Raw genomic sequence first — 26,477 nt, forward strand, 5'->3', positions numbered from 1 at the left:
AGTTCAACTCAATGTCTCGTGTTTGACAGAAGCAGCAAGATGATGTATTTTTCATCATGATCTATCTCCAATTCATGACCAAATGATATTTTTATTTCACTGATTTAATGTGTTAATAATCTTCAAGGTTTTTTAGGACAGGTGTCAAGTTGTTGATCCATGCTCTCGTAATTAGTTTGTATATTCGCTCCAAACGAATCTGATGCACAGAATGATGCAGCAGAGCAGGTGCCCCCAGGCCCTGGCTGAATGGAAGGCAGCTGATAGCATCATCATTCTCATCATCATATATCATCATAGAGTATGACATTCCATATCTAATTAGAGACCCCTACAGCCAACTTTATCACGTTTAAAACATTCAGGAGCATTGTGCCATGCAAGTAATAATTCTCCATAATTCTGAAAAATGAGACATGACATTATCTTCTGATAGACTGATATCAGTAATAAAACCATCATATTTTCAATTCTTAACATGTCCCTGCATAAGTGTCACAGGGGTCCAGTCCTGTTGTTTTAGAAGATTACATATATACGAGTCAGTGAATATTTCACCCATATCATTACATAATAATTCATATTTGAAAATTCTAATTTGGATCCTTCAGATCCACCTTTCCTCTGCACATACAAACATTTCAAAAGATACTCTATGGAGGACACAAACAAGAAAGGGTTGTGACAATACATACAGGATATTTAACACAGTCCACTCTTATCATCTATAGGGGGCGGTCGGGTAGTCCAGTGGTTAAAGCGTTCGCTCGTCACGCCAAAGACCCGGGTTCGATTCCCGACATGGGTACAATGTGTGAAGCCTATTTCTGGTGCCCCCCGCCGTGATATTGCTGGAATATTGCTAAAAGCGGCGTAAAACCATACTCACTCACTCACTTATCATCTATTAACATGAAGCAAGCAATGCTCTATCATAGCATCAAGCCGTGCTCAAGATAAACTGCATCAGTGCGTAAAATATGCATTAACCAAACTGAAATATGCAGACAAATCAAATCCTAGCATATCAAATATGAAAAAAACAACATTAATACGCAATTCAAATAAAATTTATGAGTATATTACAACTGTTAGATAAAATGATTGTGTATCAGCCGATCGACAAATTCACTTACCGACAGTAAGGTTCTGTGACAAACGGATGCCACATTGAAAAGCACATCGTGCCTAGTCAATGTACATGTTGAATCTTAATTAATCGCTAATTGGTAATTAAAACAATACACCTTTCTCACAATGCTAGGTTTTGTAAACTAAAAATGGCTTTCCGGAAAGGGAGCCGCAAGCAGACGCAGACGCAGACAGTTTTACTACTATTCACATAGTTTTAATTGATTTACAGGGATTGTAACGAAACAGGTCTTAAGTAATATAGCCAAATGTCAAGAAACAGGTGGGTACAAGTTTTTTGAATACCCTCTAATACTTCTGGATACCCAATCAAAATAATACCCCTGGGTAAAATACCCAAATAACCAAAAGCTTATCCTTAGCTCTGCTCAAGGAGATTCTCCCCCATCACAACACTGTGACGGTAGGATCCCCATCAACATCCACAGTTCAAACCTCTCTGTGTGGAGGAATGAGCCGGCCACACTGCAGTCTACCCTATACATATAAGCCATAAGTAGGCATGGCGTGATTTACAGTTTTATTAACTTTAGCACGGGCAAAACACTTCCTCGTAGAAGGGTATCAAACCAGGCTTCCCCTGCATATGAGTAGCCGAGACTGATAAGGAAAGAAAGCTTATGTGATAAAACCATTAACCAGTAATTTATAGTGTCCATTTATTTATCATCAGGCCCCGAATGGGTTTTTTCAGAGATCTTATTTCATTCAGAATATGTAAATGGTTTAAAATGAGAGAAACTGGAATTTAAAGAAAGAGAGGGAGATGGTTTTAACATCTTTTTCATCAACCCTTCTGCATGACCTGAACAACAAACTTTAACCACATACAGTGACGAGATTTGAAATACACTCAGTATTGCATAATATCAAAAACTGCTGGTTATAAGCTGTGTGGCTGTTGTTCCAGACTTCCAGGAACCATTCCTGAAAGTGGTTCATGACACATGCAGCGCAACATCTAATACTGACAGATGAGTCTCTAGACCCTCTGCCCTACTGATGGCTCCAACACCAGCATCCTTGAGACACACCCAGACAACCCCTCTGGCGATCGATGGCTCCCACCCCAGCATTTCGGAGACACCCAGACAACCCTCTGCCCCATCGATGGCTCCCACCCCAGCATCTCAGAGACACCCAGACAACCCTCTGCCCCATCGATGGCTCCCACCCCAGCATCTCAGAGACACCCAGACACCCCTCTGCCCCAAGAGGCTCCAAGCCCAGCATCTCAGAGACACCCAGACAACCCTCTGCCCCAAGAGGCTCCCACCCCAGCATCTCAGAGACACCCAGACACCCCTCTGCCCCAAGAGGCTCCAAGCCCAGCATCTCAGAGACACCCAGGCAACCCTCAGCCCCAAGAGGCTCCAAGCCCAGCATCTCAGAGACACCCAGACAACCCTCTGCCCCAAGAGGCTCCCACCCCAGCATCTCAGAGACACCCAGACAACCCTCTGCCCCAAGAGGCTCCCACCCCAGCATCTCAGAGACACCCAGACACCCCTCTGCCCCAAGAGGCTCCCTCCCCAGCATCTCAGAGACACCCAGGCAACCCTCTGCCCCAAGAGGCTCCCACCCCAGCATCTCAGAGACACCCAGACAACCCTCTGCCCCAAGAGGCTCCCACCCCAGCATCTCAGAGACACCCAGACAACCCTCTGCCCCATCGATGGCTCCCACCCCTGCATCTCAGAGACACCCAGACAACCCTCTGCCCCAAGAGGCTCCCTCCCCAGCATCTCAGAGACACCCAGACAACCCTCTGCCCCAAGACGCTCCCACCCCAGCATCTCAGAGACACCCAGACACCCCTCTGCCCCAAGAGGCTCCCACCCCAGCATCTCAGAGACACCCAGACAACCCTCTGCCCCAACGATGGCTCCCACCCCAGCATCTCAGAGACACCCAGGCAACCCTCTGCCCCAAGAGGCTCCCACCCCAGCATCTCAGAGACACCCAGACAACCCTCTGCCCCAACAATGGCTCCCACCCCAGCATCTCAGAGACACCCAGACAACCCTCTGCCCCAACAATGGCTCCCACCCCAGCATCTCAGAGACACCCAGACAACCCTCTGCCCAATTGATGGCTCCCACCCATGCTGTCCATGCAGGGAACAGGAAGTGAACTTATTCCACCATGTTTTCAATTACATGACAAAATTTGTTCACATGTGTAGAGTGTTTTTCTTCCAAATCTTGAGATTCCACCATCTCTGTAGGATCAAATCAATATGGCAGCAAGGTGAAAGAAGACGCACTACCAGAAATGATCGTGCCAGAATTAGGAGGTTCGACTTCAGGGCAATTTTCAGAATGTAGGCAAAAATGTAGGCCAGGTGGCGGGAATTACCTGCCATAGGAGCCGGAGAGTAGCCCGGACTGAAGGCGGACTGAGTGTCTCCCGGGACTAGGCTGTGTTTATTTGTATGCTGCCATGAGCAAATATTCCTCTACATGTAGCTATTGTTTACAGTAATACTCATCTGCCTAAAACAACATAGGATCTGATCTTCATGTGTTTTGGTGTAGGCAAAAAGAGGCTCTCAAAATTGCCAAAACTTTTTTTTCGGGAAATGAAAATGATAAAACGATGCCTGTTCATGTCCCAGCGTCACTTGATGTTTAATTCACACCATTCTCGGCACACAAAAAATGATTTTGTGTAGTTGGACAGCCAAGATGAGGCTTCTGCAACATTTCTCTGTATCCGCTGAAATCCTTTGGGAGCTTCTTGACCTTTTATCAGTAATCTCACAACTTCACCTAGGTCTCGCACACATGACAAATGTATACTGATGTTTGCTCGAGATTTAGCTTACTTGGCTTTGTGTTATGTTTATGAGTTCAAAAAATTCCAAACAGACCCAATGGCATTGTTTCATTTTTCACGCAGTATTTGAGGGAAAGAAATCCACACAATCAATATTTCCTTTCAGAAAATATTTTTGAAGGATAAAGAAATGGCTTTTTCTGCATTGAAGACGACTCTGACCTCCACGCTGGGAGTCAGCAGTTTTGTATGTGTGGGACGTCTTGAGCTGCGTCTCACTTGATTTACTGCGAGATTACCATCAGAGCAGCAGCATGCTGGGATGCTCTGGTAGCTCGTCTCAATCGTTTTGCACTGCTGTGAGACTAGTCACAACATCAAAGTTTTTAAATCTCCGCAATGAAAGATGAATATTTAAGTAGGAGTATTTTATTCGAACTTCAACATTCTTAAAATAATCTCAACCACTTTCTGGGCTTGAAATTTGGAGATGTTTTAAATTGGGTAGTTAATTTCTCTACACAACTGTGAACTATATACCCTTGGTACTTAAGTACTTGCAAAACTAACTGGATCTAATGTTGGATGGGAGATGGAAATTATTGATGGCAATAAATAAATTGTCAGATATACACCTATTAAATGAACATGACATACCAATATCTGACATATTTAGTAGACATCTTTGAAACACATTTATCAACAAAAAACATATCTGCAATATTGCTGTTCATTCCCTTATTACTTTAGTATATCATTATGGAGGACAACCATCACCACCACCACTACTACTACTACAACTACAACTAATGTTCACAAATTCAGTTATGCAACTCATATCCTCATCCAACAGCACAGTACTGTGATGTTATTAAAGCAAATAAGTACACCGTTGGTTTTTAAAATACCCCCTAGTTTCTTACATTATTGATGAGGTATCACCTTTTTCAAATTCATATCATTGCTGCAACCCTGTTAAGAATTACTCTTCAGTTTGGGGTTCTTGCACTTTTTGTTTGCCACACTCAGCAATATTCCAACTACCTTATGGTGGCCTGTAAATAATGAGTGAGTGAGTGAGTGAGTGAGTGAGTGAGTGAGTGAGTGAGTGAGTGAGTGAGTGAGTGAGTGAGTGAGTGAGTGAGTGAGTGAGTGAGTGAGTGAGGCTATCCGACTGCCCCCTGTAAATAATGAGTCAGGACCAGAAAATCCAGTGATCGATATTGTGAGCATTGATCCATACCGTCAGGGTACAATGACACGCAATCAACAAAGTCCCGAAGACTGACCACCCAATCCATTTGGTCGCCTTTCACCACCAGGCTGCTGGGGACCTATTCCAACCCGATGGAGATAAGTGTCCAGTTTGGAACACTTTTGCTGAGACCATAAATCAAACATAGAAAGGCCTTGGCTGAGCCGGATGAGTTATAACTTGTACAAGTACTGAACAGGAAGACACTATCGGTGAAGTAACCAGTAAGCAATATATCACGTCTTGATCAAATCTAGCTTTACCCAAAACTAGGAGTATTGACTTCAGTTTGTAATTCTCGAGAAAATCTATCAAAATGAGATTGTCAATATCTCTGTCATTGTGTGAGTGGGAAAGAGTCCGACACTTAACCTCGAGATCTACCCTGACCTGGTTCAAGATTGCTGCCAAGGGTTGCACGATTTCATTTGCAATTGCGATTGCCTATATCTCACTACTTCTGTGCCCTGATCTATCTCGCCTGGCAGATGCTGACAAGCACATGTTTGATCAATATATTTCCTTGTTTCATTCCTATCTCTGTTTGGGAGAGTTCCGACAATCTCTTGGCCTCATTTGCCACTTATTTGCCAATCTTTGGCAATGTTGCAAATTAATCACATCGTCTGTCAATGTTTTTTGCTCCTTACAGTATGTGAAGCATTATTTACTAGGAGACAAAGACGGTTGTAATTACACCTCAAGCAACTCGATCCTTTCCCGATACCCCAATCCCTGATCCCCCTCTCAAACATTGATAGATGGCGCCATATTCACCAACATAGATACAGGCACCCTTCCAGTTCAATCACAAAGTCATCCTACAAGCACAGAAGTGGAAAAGATTGCTATCCTTCCTGGCGGGTATCGCAAATCCATGCCACGAATGACAATTTAGTTACATCTTATAGATGTATTCTTGATTGAACCTGTCAGCCATGTTTGTTGGCTACAGCCATTCTCGACATTCGAAACTAATGGGGTGAAGACTTACGTTCACAATGTCCGCTTGTATTTCATATGCGGAATAATTGCAGGACGCAGATATCACGAACTGTCAGTTCTTAAATTGAAAATATGAATGATTACAAACTTCCTGCATTAGCAGGTTCGTGTTTACTTTAAATTCAGATTATTAATACGATTACAAATCTGACACCCGTGGAACAAAATACCTGATGTAGATGATGTATAAATGGTATTAATTACACTTACATGAATCTTATAAGAAAATATTTATGAAATTTGCCTGTACGTTTGTATGCATACAGTATTGTCCTCATAGATTCAAGCCCTGCCACAAGGAACATCCAGTCATTGCATGTACTCAAAAAGTATTCGTTAAATTGATTTGGGGGTTCAGTTTGTGAATGGGTTGGGTCGGCGTGTGTATATAATCATCTCCAGGAAAAGAAGAAGCCCAAAGAACAATAACACATTCTCCTCCAAATTCATTGTCTTCTTGTATCCATTGTTCAGACGTTCCTATCAAATCAGTAATCATAAAAATTGCCTCTTTGTTTCATCTTTTTGCATTTACCCATGCATGAGAGGAGAAAAAAGATGGCAAACATAGATTAAAGTATTACAGGTTCTTTGTAGCCAGAGGATAGTCTCGGCATGAACTTCTAGTTAATTACAAATTGTTGTGGAAGAAGAGCAGCGTTCTCCATATCATCCTGGTGCTATTGCTGAAAAGGGTGGGTAGCTTATCATCTGTTGAACAGACGACCGACTCGGCCATACCAGCAATACAGAGTTAGGACACCACACCATGCAATCATGACATTGTGCTCAATCAATAGAGAGGAACAGCTCTTCAACACTAAGGTGCAGAGGTCAAGTGTTTTAATTTGCATTCATTTCAAACGAAACAGCTCCAATTAAATCCGAGCAGAGTGGAGCCGTGTAATTGGTCGGTGTGTGAGAAGCTTTGGTACATGTTACATAGGCCATTGATTCCTGGTTTTGTCATCAGAGATAATCCCCTCTGCCAATCTAGTGTGCCCACTGATGCCACAGATAGACAACCAATCTAGGAATTGCTTGCAAAACCAAAATCTTTCTCGAAACTTTCATTTCCAGAGCATCATCAAATATGGACCAATATTTAAACCAATTAGGTAAAAATCCCCACGAGAAATATCCACTTTCCCGATCCGCCTTTACGTGATTCAAAATTGTTGAAAGCTGCCTGAATGGAGACCTGGGTGCCTGTATACAATGTAGGATGACACAAAAGGGTCAACATGGAGCCAGGGGTTAACCCTTTTTGTGTCCGAGTCAGGAAGCAGAGTCAGATGACGAGGATGATGGTCGTGACTCACTCCCATTCAATCTCACATCATCTTACACCATTGCCATGCTGACACACCTTGTCAATCATGCGGCAGTCACCACCAGTCTCTGCCCAAGATGCTGACATAAGGAAATATTTCATCCCGAATTCATTACACCAGGGTTCTTGCCTGTCTGTAACTACAGTCATATCTAACCATGGATACAAAATTACATGAATAATCGACTTTTTTTACACCTCCAAAGTCACTTCCAATACATTCCCGAATATATTTTTTTTGGTTTGTAAATCAGAACATGATCTCAATACGCGACTCAAAGACCTGCACAGAATCCCTTATCTAAGAAGACTTCTGGTTCTTGTTGAACCTCTTAGCAAGAACTTGCAAAGCCCATTCTTGGGGACGCCTGCTGTGATATTGCTGTAATATTGCAAAAAGAGATGCAAAGCCACACATTTACATTTTTTAGGACTCATCCTAACTAATGAAAGATCACAAGAAAGATAAAACAATTTGTGGTTCTGGTAGGCAATTTCATCACACAACCATTTTTAGTTTGTTCCTCGCATAGACATCCACCCTGAAACAGCTTCTACCTACTGGCTTTCTCCACCCTGCTATGTACCCATTGCAAGATCGAGCAATATCTGTTCAGTGGCTGACCCGTGAAGATTCGGGTTAGAATAGGTCTTCAGCAACCCATGCTTGCAACTAACTGGATTGGGTGGTCAGGCTTACTGACTTGGTTGATGCATGTCATTGTATCCCAATTGCATGGATCGATGCTCATGATGTCAATCACTGGATTATCTGGATTAAAGCCGTCTTACCAGTACGATTATCGTAAGTCTATGTTAAAGTATGGGAGTTACGACTGTCTTAGCGCTAAGATCACTTTGTGGAATACCAGCCTAGCCATTTTTAATGGTACATTTTGGTAAATAATAGGGATGGGTATTGCAGGTTTAAAGTGGATCACAATATTTTGCGATGCACAAGGCTGTATTGTGATACATATCACGATATATTGTAAAATTATAAATTTTGAATTCAGCAGCAATCTGATACATTAATGTATGAATTGAAGTTCATAAATGGAACAAAAGAAGATGCTGGTACAACATGATGTTTGATAAATACGCAGCCATCTTGGGGCCCCGGATGCATGCTGCCGGGCAGCGAAGGCATTTTGCAAGAAAATAAAATTAAAAGAAAATCGCTATTTGACATCATCCGATATATCGATAATGAAACAATGATATTGTGATACGTATCATGGAAAGAATGAACCTCAATTTACCGATATACCGAAAATATTGCACACCCTCAGTAAATGAAATGCCACCTTCGTCTTGAACAATTCTTGTCAGAAAATGCGTCCATGCGAGACACGCCATGCTCACCAGGTCTGGTGCGTTGTCGGGGTTCCAGTAATACAGTCAGTTAATACCTACTGTTAATCAAATCTTATCATTTCCACATCATAAAAAACAGCTTATGTTGAACACATGTTTTTATGTGAGATCCACCTTGGGTGACGACAAACCCACACGTTTTATGCAAGCAATTATTTCAACCTGCAGCCATGCATCTGAGACATTTACATTCAAAGAGAGGGGAAAAGTTCATAAATCAAGGTAATGTATTAGTAGATTATTGTGTAAGATGTTAACGGCCAGAACTGCATGATCTCTTGGTTAGTTATATCACAGAGTATCTAGAATTGAGTCAATAATAATTAAAGAAACCCATTTCATGCAATCAAATTATTTTTTTTGTTATTAACAAGAAAACATAATACCAATATCATGAAGTTTCAGGTTGACATTTAATGAACATTATTCCGTCATTCCTAATCTTCATGGCACCATTAACTTCAGGTGGGATTTCTTCATACTTTTTAAATTCGTATTTTTTCATTTTTATATCTAAAACAGGTTGAAAGTTATCAAACAGACTACACTTTTAGAAACATGGATCTAAAAATAAATTAAAATGTTGTTTAAAAAGCAATAGAAGTCAGTATCTATGAATGGGTAACAAAATGTTCAACTTTTTAAAATATCTGCAGCCACTGATGTCCATCGCTGCTTTGTGATAGTGTAAAGATCTCTTTAACACTGCCACTACTTGTATGCGAGAAACGCGGCAATTTAAGAGCATTAGCAGAATTAAACAGAATTTATAGAAAAATGTGTTACATAAAACACAAGTTCTTTTATTTGTTATCAAAGCATGGCCTGCAGTTGTTACTTGATATCAGTTTTGAGGAAAACCTTATCTATAATATTTCACTTTGGGTCAAATTATTGTAAGAACTGTGATAATCCCAATCAGATCAGCCTGACTCTGTCAGCGTAAAGTTTTACGCGATCTCATGTTCATCCAGTTTCCGCATCCCACGTGCCACTTCTCTTTGTGAGATATATCCATGTGCTATCACTCCTGTTTGAGGGAGTTATCCATGTGTTATCACTCATGTAATATATTGTAAATATTTTGACTCGCAATGATATAGGATAAATCACATTGACATGCATGTACAAGTATTTCTGTTATGTAAAATCATAAAAATACATAAAAGGGCACATGTCGTGCAAACATGTTTCACTGAAGGCCGGGAATGTGATCTGCTTGATAAGGCATTTGTGAAGTTGTTCTTATAATATATTCCACACAACAAACTCCAAACCAATCATCTGCACATGATGGACTGTAGAGATGACAGGAGACAGATATTTCTTGATTTCAAACATTTCAATAAATGTCTGTCCAATCACCGGAGTATCCATGATTGAGAAGTGAGATGACTGTTTTGTTCTTTATGGAATAATTCACCAAGCTACGGTGTTCAAGAAGCCCCAGGACTGAGATGTGTAGAAAATCACTGTAGCAGACGCTACAGTACCTACCTGTAGCAGAACTTAGGCTGATATTTTTAGCAAAGCAAACATCTTCTGAAGACAGAATCTTAACAAGGCTAGTTGTACAGCTAGCACTCTCCCTTCGCCTGGCATTCCTGCCTTGACAGTGTAGTCTCAGTGGGAGTATTACTAAAACATTCATATTCTAGACGAATAGGTGAAATACAAAACTGACTCATTCATCACGTAGCTCAACACTCACACAACAAGATGGACGAAAGCATCTCCCTCGGACAACTGATACTAGCTGCCAACAACACATCACAGATACTTTCATCGCTTTCAAACTTCATATTACACAAAGCCTTTCTTAAATCTGAATTTGCATTTAATGTTCAGCTGAAATAAAAGAATTAATGCTTTAGGAGATAACTACAACATAATGTTCGTTAAGTGCATTGGTGCCCTATTAGCTACACATTTGCTGGCTTGTAAACATTACTTAAAAACCCTTCCTCCAACACAAATGAAGGATTCCTGCACAAGCTTTAAAACTCATCCATCTAAGATCTCTAAATGAAAACAAGGATAATCAAAATACCTGAAAAGAAAATATTTGAACTCTTTCCGGGGGAGAAAAAATGAGAAGAAAGCGGTCTTATTTTGGCAGCAATCAGTGTAAGATTCGTTCCTGTTCCAAGAAAAAACGTTAATCTAAAATCATTCTGCCACTCCCCCCATCAACACCACAGCTTATCTTATTCCCAGCAAATTACAGGACGTCCATCCAGAAGTCGGCCCTAAATTGAACTGCTCAGATACAAGTCAGTGAGTTTGAATTTCACAGACCAAAGTTCACCTTTCAGACATTAAGACTGCCAACGGGGGAAATTCCATCATTCTCTACAAAATTGCTTTAAAAAAGTTTCAGAAATTTAATTTTCTACTTAACATTCATGAAAGAAAATGACAGATAAGAGGGGACAAATTATAAATGATATAGCACCTACTTCACCAAAGACACAACAATATTTCCCTCTACACAAAAATGACATATTTAGTACTATTACCCCAACATCTAATGTGAACTAATTCAAAATCTAACTGCTATATCTGAACAGTGCATAGTTATTCAGCTAAATTCTGTTTCAAGCACTTGACATTGGTAAGGTAATAAAGTTGTAGGCAGCAAATTGGTGTTTGCGTGTAGACAAGCTATGTGGTGTTTGTGGTTCGCAGTATGACAGTGGGACTGAGCCTTCACTTCACGGTGAAGTATGGAGCTGCATGTCATCTTCCGAACAACTAGCTGGCATATGCACTTTGTCTGTGTCAGAGTAATGGCCTGCTCGTCTGTCTCTGCTCTAGTGCTGTATCCTGCCACTCTTCATCAGTCTACCAGATATATACATGCACAGGGCAGTTGGGATGCAGAGCCTGCACCCTGCCAAACACACAATACCCATAGGCAGTTTCCTGCATTAACAGTACTGAGTCATCATCCAATTTTTTACATAATTTTTTTCATCTTTAATATTTCAAAAAAGTTCCATGTTTCTTTCATCTATTATGAAAATATTTAATTTGCTGCCATTTCAATGATTACAAGTTATTTTTTTACATTTTTCTTTTCACTCATATTTAATATTTTATTAATAAATTTATTACTTTTTCTTTCATTTATTAGGAAATTAATTAATTTACTACCCTCCCACAATGATTACAAGTTATTTTTTTACTACATATAAAAGAAAGTCATCTTTCAATATTTCAAATGTATGAGTTTTTTCTTTCACGTATTATGTTAATATTTATTACTTGTTTCTTTCATCTATAATGAAAATATTTATTTGCTACATCCCGCAATGATGGATCACAAGTTTCCGAGAAGTAGGTGTTATCCGTGATAACCCTTGGCAGATCATCCATGAATCCAATTTACTGCCAAGCAAGATATAGAACGCTGTCACCTGTGGTATGCGCAAACCATCAGAATAAATATTGACTGAATAGCTTAGACATTAGTGTAACTTCCCCTGACTGGTAATTGCAATCAGAGAGTATGCTAGGTACATCCTTTAGCTGGGTGCCGACCCCAGGGTAAGTATTCTTCATATGACAGTGTAGGCCATTATACTCTTTACACACCAGCACCACCAGGGGGCACACAGTCCTCTGTAACACTGTTACCATTAGGTTGCACATAGCGTAACAGGGTAACTAGATATACCATCCATAGACAGTGTGTCCTGGAGTGTATTCCATATTGTTCAATACTGAAACTGAATGTAATGTCACTAATGAAAAAGTCTAAGCCTAGACTGCATTTTGTTTGTTTGCTGAACACCTCACTCAGAAATTTTCCAGCTATAGTTTGCTTGTTTGTTTGTTGTTTAACACCACACTTAGCAATATTCCAGCTATATGACAGAGGTCTGTAAATAATCAAGACTGGACCAGACAATCCAGTGATCGACATCATGAGAATTGATCCATGCATTTGGGATACGATGACATGCATCAACCAAGCCTGACCACCCGATCCCATTAGTCGCCTTTGCATGGGTTGCTGAAGGCCTATTCTTCCCCGCATCTTCACAAGTATATTCCATGATACCAAACCCAGATTGTACAAAAATATTTCGAGTCGGTATGCATGGAATTTATAATACAAAATTAAACATTTGAAAATCTTTGATATTTCAGTGATGGCAAGATTTTTAATCAATAAGACCAGGAATGTATAAATGACTTGAAATGATTCCATTCAGAAGATGTTTCGATAAAGCCGAAGATTTTAATGATTACGGAGCATCTGATCTCAAACTTGTCTTCAACACAAACTTCAAAGAAAAATTAATCCCTACAAGTATGATGAACAAGGGGTGACAGTTGAAAGGATCACCTGGCTGTAAAACCTCAGGTAACTCAGGCGGGCATCATTATCCCCCCCAATTACCTGACAAAGGGAACGCCAATGACAAGGTGTTTATTTCACCTGTCTGTCTCATCCAGGTAAGCCTGGACTTTAACACAGGCATTTATTGTCCGGCTGCTGGCTGGACAGCAGGAGGACAGGTGACGAGTGGTCGTTAGCTACCCAACACTTACCTGTCCATTATGATTATTTATTGTGTCTTCCTAAGAGTATGCTGATTGTCACATATCATAATGAAGACTGAAATACTCAACATGTGTCAGCAAGGACATGCTCTCACGATAAACAGAAACATGTGTGAGTGAGTTGGACTCAACGCGGCTTTTAACAGTATTCCAGTTTCCCCACGGTGTGTCAGCTTAATGTGGAAGGAAAGCCCGAAGTGATGCAGGTCTCAGACGTTTACCACTTTGGTGAAACCCACGAGCATGGGTATGGTGCTGACAAACCTAGAAACATAATTGGGGCGGAGCGGGATTCGAACCCACAATCCTAGGTTTCTGGCGTGCCCAAGGGATGCACAGCGAATCGCGGCGCCTTAGACGACTGGGCCACCCATGCCCTCTGTAGCATGTGACTGCAACTATATTTCCATACACGTACTGTATATGGATATCCCCAAAGAGCTAAACTGAGTACACAATTTCATAAAAATATTCCAAAAATTATTCATGATCCCTCACTTTTTTTTAAGTATATAAATATATGCTGTCATATCAAATATTCATAATGTACACAATGAATATTTCTTACATCCAACAAATCAAATAAGTTCTAAAAGCAATATTAATGAAGCATACACCATTATATTTTCCGGCAACTGCCTTTTAATTCATTTTCATAATAGCCTTTTCCTCATGGAATCTAAACAAACTCAAGTTAACTTTGTAAGGATTGAACAAAATAATTGATTTTCATTTTAGGAAGTGTAAAGGAACGTTGCCTTTGTTCACAAGGAGAATATCATGTAAAATCAATCTCCAAATTATATTACTTTTTGTTTCATTTATTTTTTTAAAAAACGAAAGGTACTCCTGTGCATTCCGTTAACACCCAGCTTAACACAGCTTCTGCTTCAAAGAGCATCTCCTCATCTCGCATGTTAATTTCCAGGTTGTTGGGAAATAAATTTAAATTTTGTTGACATATCATATTGTGTGGTGGTGGAGGGGAATCTTGGGTGGATTTAGTCAACGCTCCGATGATGAATAAGAGATGAGCGCCATCCTGGAGTGGTGCCATTATCATTTGCCTCAAAAGAACACTCACATCCGTCTGTAAATGTTTAAACACCATCTTCTTTATTTGAACTTCTTCAGGAAAAAACACAGGCAGTTTGATAATAAACTGGATTCAGGTCTTGTAATTGTTACATTTCCTTAATTCCAAATACGCAAGCCTCTTTAATAAATATTTCATGAACCCCACCAGCTAAAGAACCATTTTACATCTCTGGAGGCGATGGTCCAACATTGCAGATCTCTCGTGATTTATGCAATGAAGACCACTAGTGTCTGTAAATCATGATGAAGAATGACAATATTCACATAAACGAAGAACAAATTTCTTTACAGGGACCATATTCTTCGATGGAATTATGGAATAAATGTCAGAAAGAAACAAACGAGCCAGCATCTCATAATTGCTAAGTGACGTGAATGAGGCGTTGTTCACTGACGCTTTTGTTTGAAAATCAATCTCACAAACTGGTGCTCGGTTTAGGAAATAAGACATTTTGTCACTAAGAACGCTTCTGCTCATAGCACCATACAACAAGCAAAAAGTGCTGACACTGAAATATAAAATGCAACTTTCTTGTTACAAAGCCATTAATATTGAAAACGGTTATTTCTTGGGTGTTCAGCCAAAGATTACTTCAACTGTTCGTTCGTATCAGACACAGAATCACAAATCTGTGATTGCATCTATCAAATTTGTAACGTTACCAACTAAAAGAATGCCGCTTCAATGACATCATTCCCGAGCAGATCCCCAGCTCCCATTAAAGGAAATTGGTCACTTCCCTGATCAAACCAACAGGAACAATAAAGTTACACTCAGGCTGGGAAACAAGTAATCATGCTGATAATCAATTATTTATTTCAAATCAAACTTTTTTCCATCTGTTTCATTAATAAGCTATTTCCATCTGTTATGGCGAACTCTCAATCCTCGTATTAAGGGGGTTGGGGCAGTGTCCATCTTAACTGGCTGTAAAAGTCCAGTTTCCACCCTCGCCAAATTACGCTGGAATTTCTGGGCTCTATCGTAGCGCTACCAGTGGCTATTACAAGTTATGTCCCTTCTGTCCCTCCTATTGACCAATCAGATTCGATCTGTCATATCCCTTGCTTCAAACAAAATGGCGGCATCCAGTTGAGATGATCTGATCGATAATCAAGATCTATATTGTAATTACATCGCCAAGTGCATCAAATCACATGAGCACCTTGATTATAAGCATGAATAGATTGGAAAATATCTGATGACGCCAAGTTTGTGGTTCACATGCTTTACAAATCCTGCAATCGACCAAAATCTGCACGTCAGTTTATGAAATGGATGTCAAATTTGTTATGCGCTTTGGATCGGACTATGCTAATGTCCAGCTAAAATATAACTCCATACTTCCAGCCGAGTTCGGCAAGGGTGGAAACTGGACTTTTAAAGTCAGTTAACTCCCCTTGCTTCAGGAAGATGAGTAGTGTCATGGTGAAGGTGCCACTCCCACATAATACATGTTGATTCCTGTCATCCGGGATGTGCTATGAGATTGCTGATGAAGCTCCTACATTCATTCACTCACTCACTCACTCACTCACTGTGCCACAACAGTGAGGCGGCAATGAGTGAGTTTCGGTTAACAGTGCCTTGAACAGTATGTCAGTCATATTGTGTTTTAGGTTGATAAAGGAAAAAGGCCTGAAGTGATGCAGGTTTTATTGGTTTGTTGTTCACTGCTGCAACTCCGCAATATTCCAGCTTTATGACTATGAAAATCGGACCAGACAATCCTGTGGTTGATATTATGAGCATCTACCCACGAAGTCGGGGTACAATGACATGCAATCAACAAAGTGACTGAGTCTGACCACTCGATGATAGCTGAGTTATCTCCCCTTGATGGGACACAATCTGCCACTGGAATTATCAAAGTTTTATTTATCACTATATTCTGGAAACTACAAATATGGCGCCTCTTAAAAAAAATCTATATTTCACATTACGTCTGCTTGTATGGGTCAGGGAATGTTTTATCAGTGTTTCATCCTGACAGCTTGTCTATAGTGTGTAACAGAAGATGTGGAGGGGGCACTAACTGTTGAACGAGATGAAGTCAGGAACATGCTTACACACAAGGCCCACAAGGGTCCACTTGTACAAAGTGTTACGAGTATTGTCTGCAAAGAATGAGTTACAATAGTCACAGTACACCTACGCTCTGGACTATCAGCGTCCACAAAGCAGTCTTAGCACTATGACCATTGTGTGCCGAAGGACAACAATTATAGCAGTGGAAGGTACTTACACACAAGTACCAGCTCGGACGTGAAGGTCTGGGCTGGCTCCTTGTCACTGAGGCCTTCACAGCGGTAGCTGCCTTCATCTGCTGCCCGTACTTTAGGAAAATACAGGGACCCATTGTTGTAAACCTTGTGCCTGAAAGAAAGAAACATCTTAATGAATAAGCTGAACAGTTTTCACAATCCACTACCTGAAGTATCCAGCACTTCCTTTTTTATTCAGTTATGCCACATACTTATGGTTTGCCATATACCATATATATCCATTCCTATAACATAGGGTAACAAAAAAAAAAAATGCTTTGAAATAAATGTCTTAGTGGTTTTCTTTTCGAAGAACATTTCTATTATAAATTTTCTTTATCAAGCCTTGATAGGCATTTGGAAGAACATGAAAACAATTTTTATGGATAACAACTTCTTTGTTGTTGTAACGGCATTTAATGGCTACTTCTTGCCCCCTCATCAGGTGAGTGCGGAGTCAACATATTGAATATTACTCAGTAAGGTCAAGAAGTGGCCCTGAAACGTTTTTACAAACAATAAAGTTGTCATCCATAAAAATTCCATGACTTCACTTGATCAATTATATCAAATTAATGTGCTTGTAATTGTCTGAAGATATGTGATCTCAGCACAAGTCTTTTGTTGCTGCATTGATCCTGACTAATTACAGTAAATCCAAGCTACTATGTTTCCATGATATGAAGGCATTACAATCAACACATAAAAACTGATACACATTGAAAAGAGGTGACAGAGAAATGTGTATCAATATACATTTAATACTTAATGATTTAGTGTCTTGTTGAGGCTGTCAGAAGTTATTAGACACAATGACATATCAAATAATGGATATTTATTGCCAATACCTTGATGTGTTAGACAGTTTTTCATAGTTGGAGAACCAATCAATGCGGCTTGCCCCACGGAATGCGCAGTCCAGGCGGGCGGGGCTGTTCTTCAGGACCAGTTTGTACGCCGTGAATCGATTCTCCAATAAATGCGGGGTATTGGGAGCTGTCGATAAGACAAAAAATGTAATTAATCATTGTAAAATTTACTGCAAAATTAAAGAATATTGATCAGGGAAATGAAGTTTCCCCTTTAGATCCAGTGTTTATGCAAGGAGGCGCCTGGCAAGGAGATTCTAGGCAGGAGGGTGAACATGTCAGGAAAACGCCCCTTAATAACTGTTGAATGAGTTTATGCTAATCTGGGTAAAATTAAAGATGTGTGGGATAACATGGGCCATTATATACGTGAGAGGACTGGAGTGAGGCAGATGGGCTCGTAGACTTGCATTCACTGCATGGACTTCAACCCAAACGAGATCAGGTCTATTTCCACAGTTTTATGAACCATTCGTAGAGAAAAGGCATAAAATGACAAAAAAGAGCTGAAAGTTTACTTTGTAACGAGCAAGCATGGTTCATGCCGAGAATGTTAAGTGGTTGTGTATTGCAAGAGGGAATACGTGATTTATCACACAGGCAGTGCTAACAGACCAGCCTCCTAAGGGCACCTGTAAAGTGGCCGCATGCATCTAAATATCACAAATACAGTTATAAACCTCTCCCTTGAGTAAACCTTATGACATGTGTCAGGTGATTGCTCGCAGCAAGAACACCATTACAACCAGGCCTACTTTGATTCAAGCCTATTTATCCACATCTACAAGTTCACCATTGTAAGATATACCCTAAGGTAACAAATTAAAATGACAAATTTCAAATTACTGCATCAGCGACCGCATTCTGGCCATTCATGCAAAATTTGATTCTTGATCAATAAAGGAGGACACAGGATCATAACCATGAATAAAAAGATCAACGATGCTATATTACCATAATTTGATTTTTCATGATAAAAAATATATTGAATGATTCTCCTGTTCCAAATGACAAGCGGCCCACTCAGTTCAATTAATCATCCCCCTGTTTCCTGATTGAGCTGTACCTTCAATATTCCATATCAATGCATGCAATTTAAACCTCACTAAATTTCCTCAAGAAAGAAAATGAAGAATTTTTCCGAAAACTGGCGTCTATTTTGCCGCCTTGTTAACCCCCTACATGGGGTCTCTCCGCGTCGCTACACAGACCCCTTCTATCAATCATATTTGGAAATTGCTCAAGACCAATGTAAAATGGCAACAGAAAAAATGTGTACAACTTGTTGCCCTAATTTATGAACATGGACGTCAGGTTAGCAACAATTAGCCATCAATCTGTGTTAGCAATGCCTTTATTTCCCATCTGACCAACCAGGCTCATGCAAAGATGCAGTAATTAGAAAAGTTGAAAAAAAATCCCATTCCTTTTGAAATGGTTCTTGTGACTAATGGTGAGCGTGAAGGAAAACATGTTCCAATGACTCTGCTCGTCCTGTCCGTTTGGACAGATTAATATCTTAATGACACATTCTCCATTGTTTGTTTCCATCATTAGTCAATTTGATATGCTTCATGTTTCTGAAAATTGATTTCATATCTCAAAAGAAGAACTTTCATGGTTCAAAAAATAAATTTCACTGAAATTAAAGTTACATGGCGTTACCAGCATGGTCTGGTGAACTCGAAAGATGAGAAAATTGACATCTTGTTCACCAGTAGTAATCACATTTTTAACATTTGTAGGAAGTTTCATGTGATTAGTCCCCATAATGACTGGCATATTTTGAAGGCCCTTATGAAGTGAATAACATCCTGATTGTGACCATCAATCTGCATATCAAGCATATGATCCTTAGCATTCATGATCATAATCTCCTCTCAATCAACTGAACTGCTTTATGATGTGCCTTTAAACTTCCAATCATGGTCTTGTGACCATGAAAATAATTTGTCTATTTTTTACATTTTCCTCTGAAAAGTAAGTGCTAGTGACCTGAACAGCAGTAAGTCAACTAGCCACATGTCCTTATCGGTGCTTTCAACTGAAAACCTAATGTTTTCAAATTTGGCTAATTAAGCATGCCACAGGTCTACAAGATGGCCAGTAGGGGAATGGAATGTAAACATTGTTGTTGGTATGACCTAGAAGCTTGGTATTGGCAACAGATGGGAGGATGGCTCCTTTACTGGTGGCACTAGGCTCTGTTGGCACTGCTTGCAATGGCTTAACTAAGTGCACTTGGCATAGAAAATTGCAGTTAGAGTTGCAGACTCAGTATATAGATCGTATTGGTGCAACCAGCTAGATTGAGCCTAGGAGACTGCAATGGTGCAACCAGCTTGATTGAGCCTAAGATACTGCAATGGTGCAACCAGCTAGACTGAGCCTAAGAGACTGCAATGGTGCAACCAGCTAGATTGAGCCTAGGAGACTGCAATGGTGCAACCAGCTAGATTGAGCCTAGGAGACTGCAATGGTGCAACCAGCTAGATTGAGCTTAGGAGACTGCAATGGTGCAACCAGCTAGATTGAGCTTAAAGAGACTGCAATGGTGCAACCAGCTAGATTGAGCTTAGGAGACTGCAATGGTGCAACCAGCTAGATTGAGCTTAAAGAGACTGCAATGGTGCAACAGCTAGATTGAGCCTAGGAGACTGCAATGGTGCAACCATTTACACTGATCACAGAAGACTGCAATGGTGCAACCAGTTACATTGTAAATTGAAAATATTAGTACAACCAGTTTCAATGGGCAAAGAAGACAGCAATGGTGGCATCAAATATTATTAATATTTAACTCTGCATTGGTGACAGAGGAACCCAACAGCTCCGACTGGTGGCATCAGTGATGGGGAGGCAGACACCTGGTGGCAAGCACACACTTAGAGGACGCAGATTACCTCCATTTGGGCAACAGATCTATACCGAGAAACTCAGCACAAATTCCCCATGCTGAGATAACACTGACAGTCTGAATTTTTGGTTTGGTCAGTACCAGTGGGGTGAGTTGGTGTGAAATGAAGCTGATCCTGATGTAGATGAGACTGATAGAGGCCAACAACTCAATTAACACAGCTTTGATGTTGGGGACCTGCACTGGCCACTGTTGCTGGAGGTATGTCTCTGCACAGACAGCAGGACCAAAGCTGATCACCCACTTGATTGCTTTCACTTCCATATTGCACATATCACTGGTACACATCTAACTAGGGAATAACAACACGTATACAATAGATGTGCCCAGTCAAACTGATATACACCATTAGGTACCATAGGTAACCTTGGTGGGTGAGTTGGATTTTATGCTACAGTATTTCAAACCCATGTGTGAGTACCCCCTTTTGAAATGCATAGCTATGGTGCTGACAGTCCAAATCATGATCACTACGAATCTGGGATTCAAACCCACAATCAGAAGGATACATCATGACTAATCATTGACCCTTAGACCACCTGGCCACCCTATGTAACTTTAGAACTAGCAATGAATGACAAATGATAACTACTGGTATATACATGTATACACATTAGTGGAAATATATATGCATATTGTCCCCTGCAAGAATATTTAGGGATTACCGGCACGGAAAAACCTATCTAACATAAATCATCAGTTAGTATCTCCTCACAAAATTTACCCTTTTTTCAAGAAAGTACAAGAAATTTTCAAGAAAATATTTCGGTAAAAAGGTTTCATTGAATTAATATTCTGTTCAGTTCCTGACCTGATGCTCCACTGGCTACTGGACAGTTAGGTTCAACCAATCAGACAATAACAAACATGTGATTGATGGAAATCAATGAGGGGCAACCCTAAAGAGGACAAATGATCCTGATTATATCTGTTCATGTGATTAGATTCCCCGTGATCACTGACCACTGGCTGACTATTTCCCTGAACGTGTAACACATCCGTGCAATCAAGAGGAGCTATGGGTCCGCATTCATGACAAGATCCAGCAGAGCCAGGAGTCCCTGTGGACAGCTGACTGGGGGAGAAGGAGCGGACCTGCACACCGAGACTAGACAGTGAATCTTTTATACTGTCGGAGAACATAACTATAACATACCACTCCCGTAAGCAGACTCTAAGCTGTATCTTTTCAAACAATAACGATATTGTAATTGGAAAACAGCTGACTTTGGATATTTATCATGATATAAATAACAATTTTCATTATCACAACCACCATCGTGGTCACGATCATCATCAGCATCATCAGCATCATCATCATCATCACAACTGTCATCGCCATCACAACAACCGTCGTCATCAGCGTCACAACCATCATCATAATAATAATCATCTTTTTCATCCAAATCATCATCCCAATTTGTATCATCATCATGATCATGAGCATCTTTGTTAACCAATGTAACTAAAATCATATAACTCTGCTTCTGAGAGGAGATGAGTTTAAGACTACATGTTTTTGGGTTGTTCCATTGTCTTGACGTCTTGGCTGGGGAAGGGAGGCAACTACTCACAACCTCCTGAAACTATATGCTTTATACAAACTCTCACTTCCTTGGTCACAGTTTCGATCATTACACATTGTAAGCTATTGCTGCAATATATAGATTTGAAAAACAGAAACCTATTAAAGCAAAATAATAATAAAGTAAAGTCAATAATATGTTTGTTTTTATCACAGTTTACATGTCAAATGAGAAAATGATCCCTTCTAAATCAACTATTTATCACCATCAATAAATACTCCTAGCCTGTGCTACGGCAGTAGTTAGGTGAGTTACAATATCGTCTGTGAACATGTACAGCACACTCTCACACTGTAAACACTTCTTGACCGCAATCAACCTCCTTCAATCACAGTAACAATGCTTGACGATGACCGCCTCACGATGACCGGCACTACAGTCGCTACATAGACATAACAACACAACAATGTTGCAGGTCACTGTGAGGTCAGACATCAATATCATTATCTCTCACCCTTCTATGCTCCACGTTCTGATAGATCGCCAGAATTCCAGACTGGGACAAAATGTGGACCTCGATTCCGAGGGAGAGGTTAATTACTAAAACCACCAAGTGTACTTCAAAGCTTGATCCATACCTCGGGTAATAAGCTCCCCACTAATTGATCCTTGATTAAAATATGTGCTGACCAAAATTCCATGTGTACTAGTAATGTGGACTTCTGAAGAATATACGTAACTTGAGGATGTTGTCTTGATTAAAGGAAACATACTATTCACTACTCCAGAATAGAATCACCTAATTCTACCTAATCAATGCGAGCTACAAGTACATCCGTGTGAACCCCATCATTTAACTCTTTGACACGCATGTTATGTACATCCGCGGTAGAAACTAACACCGTTTGGTCACTAGTCCTAATGATGATCTACGTAGGAACAGCTATTACAGTTTAGTAATTCCACCATCGTCATGATCCCTTCCTCACGGAGAAGGTTGTTTTGTTTGTTTGTTGTTTAACGCCACACTCAGCAATATTCCAGCTATATGATGGCGGTCTGTGTAAATAATCGAGTCTGGACCAGACAATCCAGTGATTGATATCATGAGCATCGATCCACACAATTGGGATCGATGACATGCATCAACCAAGTCAGCAAGCCTGACCACCCAATCCCATTAGTTCCCTTTTACAACAAGCATAGTCGCCTTTTACGGCAAGCATGGGTTGCTGAAGACCTATCTTCACGGGTCCCCTTCCTCACGGAGAAGGTTGGTTCAGACACGTGCAAGTTTCTAAGGCTGGGCATGATTATGTAAAAAGATGGTCGATATTTCAAGAGAAAAAACAAATCAACTTTCAAATGAATAAATCCCACAAATGTTGCAATGGGTGTAACATATCTGCAACTAATGATGCAGAACGGTGAAAGATTTGTTTCCTATTATCATAATTTCGGCCAAATGTGGGACTTAATTGTGGTGATCCTGAATAATCGGATAATTTGACACTAATAAAGTGGAGGATTGAGGTAAGTCTTTGCACCGACAACACTGAACATATAAATCTACATTCAATGTGGAAATGATCTGAATCGTGTGTTGAGACTCCAACACCGGCAGGTACTGTAGTCAATGTCAGAATCACATGGATTTCAACTGACTAATCACCTTGACAACGACTGAAGGTTATTCTTGTGATAGCTGAAATACCTTCTTATAACAAACAAACCATTTATCTGGCCACTAGCTTACATATACATCTCTTTCACACCACGCACGACAGTCCTATCTCACAATCTTCTTGAAGAGTACATGCGAATCTTCTCCAATTACGTTATTGAATCAATCGCCTCCAACTGCAGCAGTAGAGTTTTGGTCATGATTATCTGAGGGCTTTTTATTTATTTGTTAAACAATATTTTTTCTCCGCACGACAAGTTAATGTTAAAATATTACCTACTAAACAATGAATACTTCACACTAGCAGTTCTATGCAAGAAAAGTTCTTTTCTTCCTAACACAACTCTGCACCATGTGCAAAAACATAAGCCAGAAAGAATCTTATCACTAGAATCACAAAAATGTTTAGAAATCTCAAACTACAGTGCCTGGTGTTGTGTTCAGTTATCTACAGTGACTCAAGATTCCGACTTGTAATCACTTGTCATCTAAACCCACAACCTTCCCTCTTAAACATGTCCCAGTACGTTCACCCATCTACACTGTCACATGCACAACTTCTGAATTCAAACCATGGACCGGCTTTACCCTATTGATTTCATGCAGGGCGACTTTGTTTACAAAGTCCAATTGTTTAGGAGACAATGTCATACCTCTGCAGAATTTATGTTCTTGAAATGAATGCCTTAAATGCACAACAATAAAAACGGACCTTATGGAAATTTGGCATGTGTTAAGGCCTTTTAAAAAAATCCAAACACTACTTTGCTTATTTCATATTAAATATATAAGGAAAACATAAATTTTATTCTTTTCCTCATGAAAAACTTCATTTTGTTTTTTTACACGTCCAGGTAGCTGATTTTTTATATTTTATGTGCCATGTGGTTTTCAGAATTTTTTTTTTTTAAATGTTCAGTTTTTTGTTCGATGCCTTGTGTGGTCAGGAATGCTAACAAAAAGTTTCAACTCAATGCATCAAGCAGTTCAAGAAAAGAAGTTGAAATCAAAAAGATTTCATACAATGATGTCTACGGACAACAGACAACCCATTACAGCAAAAGTACATGTGGAACTGAGGATCAATTGTTTGCATTTTGTTCGTTCCCTTTAGAAGATGAGCTCTTAGTGTTTATGCTTTTGCCAGACAGACTGTGCTTATAATGTAACCAGAATAATTTTCTCAACATCATCTAATCGTAACCGTTTTAATCGAGATCGATACATCATTGGTGGCAATAATACCCAGCAACCTGCAAAACTAACTCCTGATAAAATTCAAAGCTTTCATTTGTCCGAGTAAGAATGTGCTTCTATCATCTTAAGACATGAACATTTCATAGCGAAAAAAATTAAGAAAAAATTGACATTAAAATTTCAACAATGCTTTTAGACACTGAAGGACAGAAGTTGTCCCTAGGGAGCAGAACGTCCAACACGTTAGTACCTTCTGTAAGGACAGACATAAAACAACACTGTGCTAACTGACAAAGGAAAGTTCCCCGAATCTTTGAAGCAGAAGATGATCTGGAGTGCAATATTGTGGAGATGAATGATAACAGGGAACATCAAGGCAGGCTGTTCAAATAAAACATTTGTAAACGGTTGTCTTCGCTGACCTGCTGACAGAATTAATATTTCTTGCCCCAAATGAATGTAATCCAAGCAGTTTCATATCAGATATCAGTGGCCATCTTCTCTCACCCCCTCTCTATGTGGACAGGATAACAAAATCAGTATCAGTCTTTGTCACAAGGAACTCTTCTCCAGATAACTTACATATACATTGAGGGAAATACCACGTATGATGGGATTGTTCATACATTAATCTAAACAGCTCACACATATCTTAATGTTGAACTATCTTGTTCACATTGTCAATCACTGATGACTAAAAGATGACTGACACAAATTAATCACAACGATGATAACATTTTCATGACACTCAAACGCCAAACTGACAAACTTTTCACATAAACCACATTTGTCGTATGACATAATTAACTGACTCCAAAACCTTGATCACAAATCAAAACCAATGGGTCAATATAATGTCGTAAAGCAGAATTGTAATTTGACAAATTTGATGACAGTTATCAATATGAACATGCTCTATGAGCACACTCATGCAAATGAAGGCACTGGGTTGCTCAAGTGAAGGTATCTGATTTTGAAAGGGAGAAATATGCAATGCACATTGTTGACAATGAGCAGACCATCCTTGTCTGAGATATCCAGCCTCCCCGACAGCCATTTATCTTATCACTGCAGAGTCTAACACCACAGGTGCTGACAAGACAGGAAACAACAAGGCGTAAAATCAGCTGATCAAGATCAGAGCAGACGGCCACTGGTAGCCATTACAGTAGCCAGGTATCGGTACATTGGAACCATCCATTAGAGGTGGTCTGAACACACCACAGATAGAACTGTACAGAGCAGACGGTCAGATAGGACAGGGAGGAGGCAGACGGTCATGGATATGTCTGTTATGCAGCAGACGGACGTAATGTCTACTCTATCTGCCCAATGTTGATCTTCTGGTGTTGTGAATGGTGTAAGATGAGTAGATGGGAACTGACGGAGACATACCAATGATTGCCTAATAGTCTCTGATTGAGCAATTGGATAAGATGTGGAAATGCT

The 26,477-nt window shown here is 40.0% G+C and overlaps 1 protein-coding gene across 1 annotated transcript in view; it reads right to left on the reverse strand.

The window, feature by feature from the left end:
• Positions 1-26,477, reverse strand: part of LOC139442764 (inactive tyrosine-protein kinase 7-like) — a 136,396-nt gene that overhangs the window by 33,508 nt on the left and 76,411 nt on the right. Inside the window, exons 5-6 of the mRNA XM_071223658.1 lie at positions 17,684-17,831; positions 16,817-16,947 (exon numbers count right to left, since the gene is read on the reverse strand). Of these exons, the coding sequence (XP_071079759.1) occupies positions 16,817-16,947; positions 17,684-17,831 (279 nt within the window). The remainder of the gene's footprint in view (positions 1-16,816; positions 16,948-17,683; positions 17,832-26,477) is intronic.

The sequence above is a fragment of the Haliotis cracherodii genome, unplaced genomic scaffold (genome assembly GCF_022045235.1).
Source record: "Haliotis cracherodii isolate W230 unplaced genomic scaffold, xgHalCrac1.p SCAF_5, whole genome shotgun sequence".
Lineage (NCBI taxonomy): Eukaryota > Metazoa > Mollusca > Gastropoda > Lepetellida > Haliotidae > Haliotis > Haliotis cracherodii.